Source organism: Cryptomeria japonica, chromosome 7 (genome assembly GCF_030272615.1).
Source record: "Cryptomeria japonica chromosome 7, Sugi_1.0, whole genome shotgun sequence".
NCBI lineage: Eukaryota > Viridiplantae > Streptophyta > Pinopsida > Cupressales > Cupressaceae > Cryptomeria > Cryptomeria japonica.
Window position 1 is genome coordinate 120,950,671 of NC_081411.1, and position 1,247 is coordinate 120,951,917.

Below are 1,247 nucleotides of genomic sequence, written 5' to 3' on the forward strand. Positions count from 1 at the left end.
ACAAACAACTTTGAATTGTCTCATATTATCCTACAAATACCTTCTTGTGCTAACACTCAGAGCTGTGGATTGAAGTACAGTTCTCAAAGTGAGGAGAACATCTGTGGTAAGACCGGCCGTCCAAACCGCCGTGCAGACCATGTTCCTCTCCAATCTTGATCTTTTTTGTTTACCCATCAACAACGTTCAAAGGCTTTTCTTCTACACACAGTCTCCTTTGAACGATTATTCTTCATTAATACAAGGGATGAAAAAAAGCCTCTCCTCAGTTTTAGTGTATTTCTATCCTCTGGCTGGTCGGTTGAAGAAAGGAGATTCTGGCAGAACGGAGGTTGATTGCAACGATGAAGGCGTGGAATTTAGGGAGGCATCAATTAACATACCCTTCAAAGATTTGGAGAAAGACGGGTTTCACCGTAAATCCTTCTTCCCAAAGCTTGTCCACGAAATCCATCTTTCTGTTGATGAAAACTACAGTAGACCGCTTCTGTTAATACAGGTATTTAAACAGCTTTTATATTTTATATCACTTGTGAAACCCTTATCAATTTCTTTACTCTTAAAGAACGTTGGATATTTTAGGCTACAACTTTTGAGGGAGGCGGGATATGCATAGGAACCATCTTTCATCACGTTATAAATGATGGAAATTCATATTGGCATTTCATGACATCATGGGCAGAGTGTAGCAGAGGTGTCCCCCTTGCCAAACCTCCTCAGCACGCCAGAACAGTTTTCAAACGAGATAAGAAGAGTCCCCTGTCGATTTCTTACAAAGCCCATGAGATAATAAGCCAGGGAATTACAGGGGGCAAGATTTTCAAGTTTGTACCTGATAATTCACCGTCAGACCACATAAAAACATGTAGTAGCGGGAATCTGGAAAAGCCCAACGAGCTTCTCCAGAAATGGGTAGATCCAAAAATGAAAACGGAGGTGATATACTCAACGTTTTGCTTTACAGAAGACATGATAAAAGACTTGAAACAACGAAGCGGGGCTTCCACCTCTTTTGTTGCAGTGGCCGCACAATTTTAGAAATGTGTAATGAGAGCTCACGAGGTGCCCCTGGAAGAAGCCGTTTATTTCGTATTGCTGGTTGATTGCAGGGATCGTGCTAAGCCGCCTCTTCCTCCAACTTATTTTGGAAATTGTTTATCTTTTGGTTTGGCGCAGACAACAGCCAAAGCACTGACCAATTCCGACATTTCCTTCGCTGCAGATATTATCCAGCAACTCATCCATTC

The 1,247-nt window shown here is 41.9% G+C and overlaps 1 protein-coding gene across 1 annotated transcript; it reads left to right on the forward strand.

Annotated features, from left to right (window-relative positions):
• Positions 1-247: 247 nt before the first annotated feature.
• Positions 248-1,038, forward strand: LOC131856501 (hydroxycinnamoyltransferase 2-like). Its single transcript, XM_059208303.1, has 2 exons — positions 248-499; positions 583-1,038. The coding sequence occupies exons 1-2, from the start codon at positions 248-250 to the stop codon at positions 1,036-1,038; spliced, it is 708 nt and encodes a 235-aa protein (XP_059064286.1).
• The last annotated feature ends 209 nt before the right edge of the window (positions 1,039-1,247 follow it).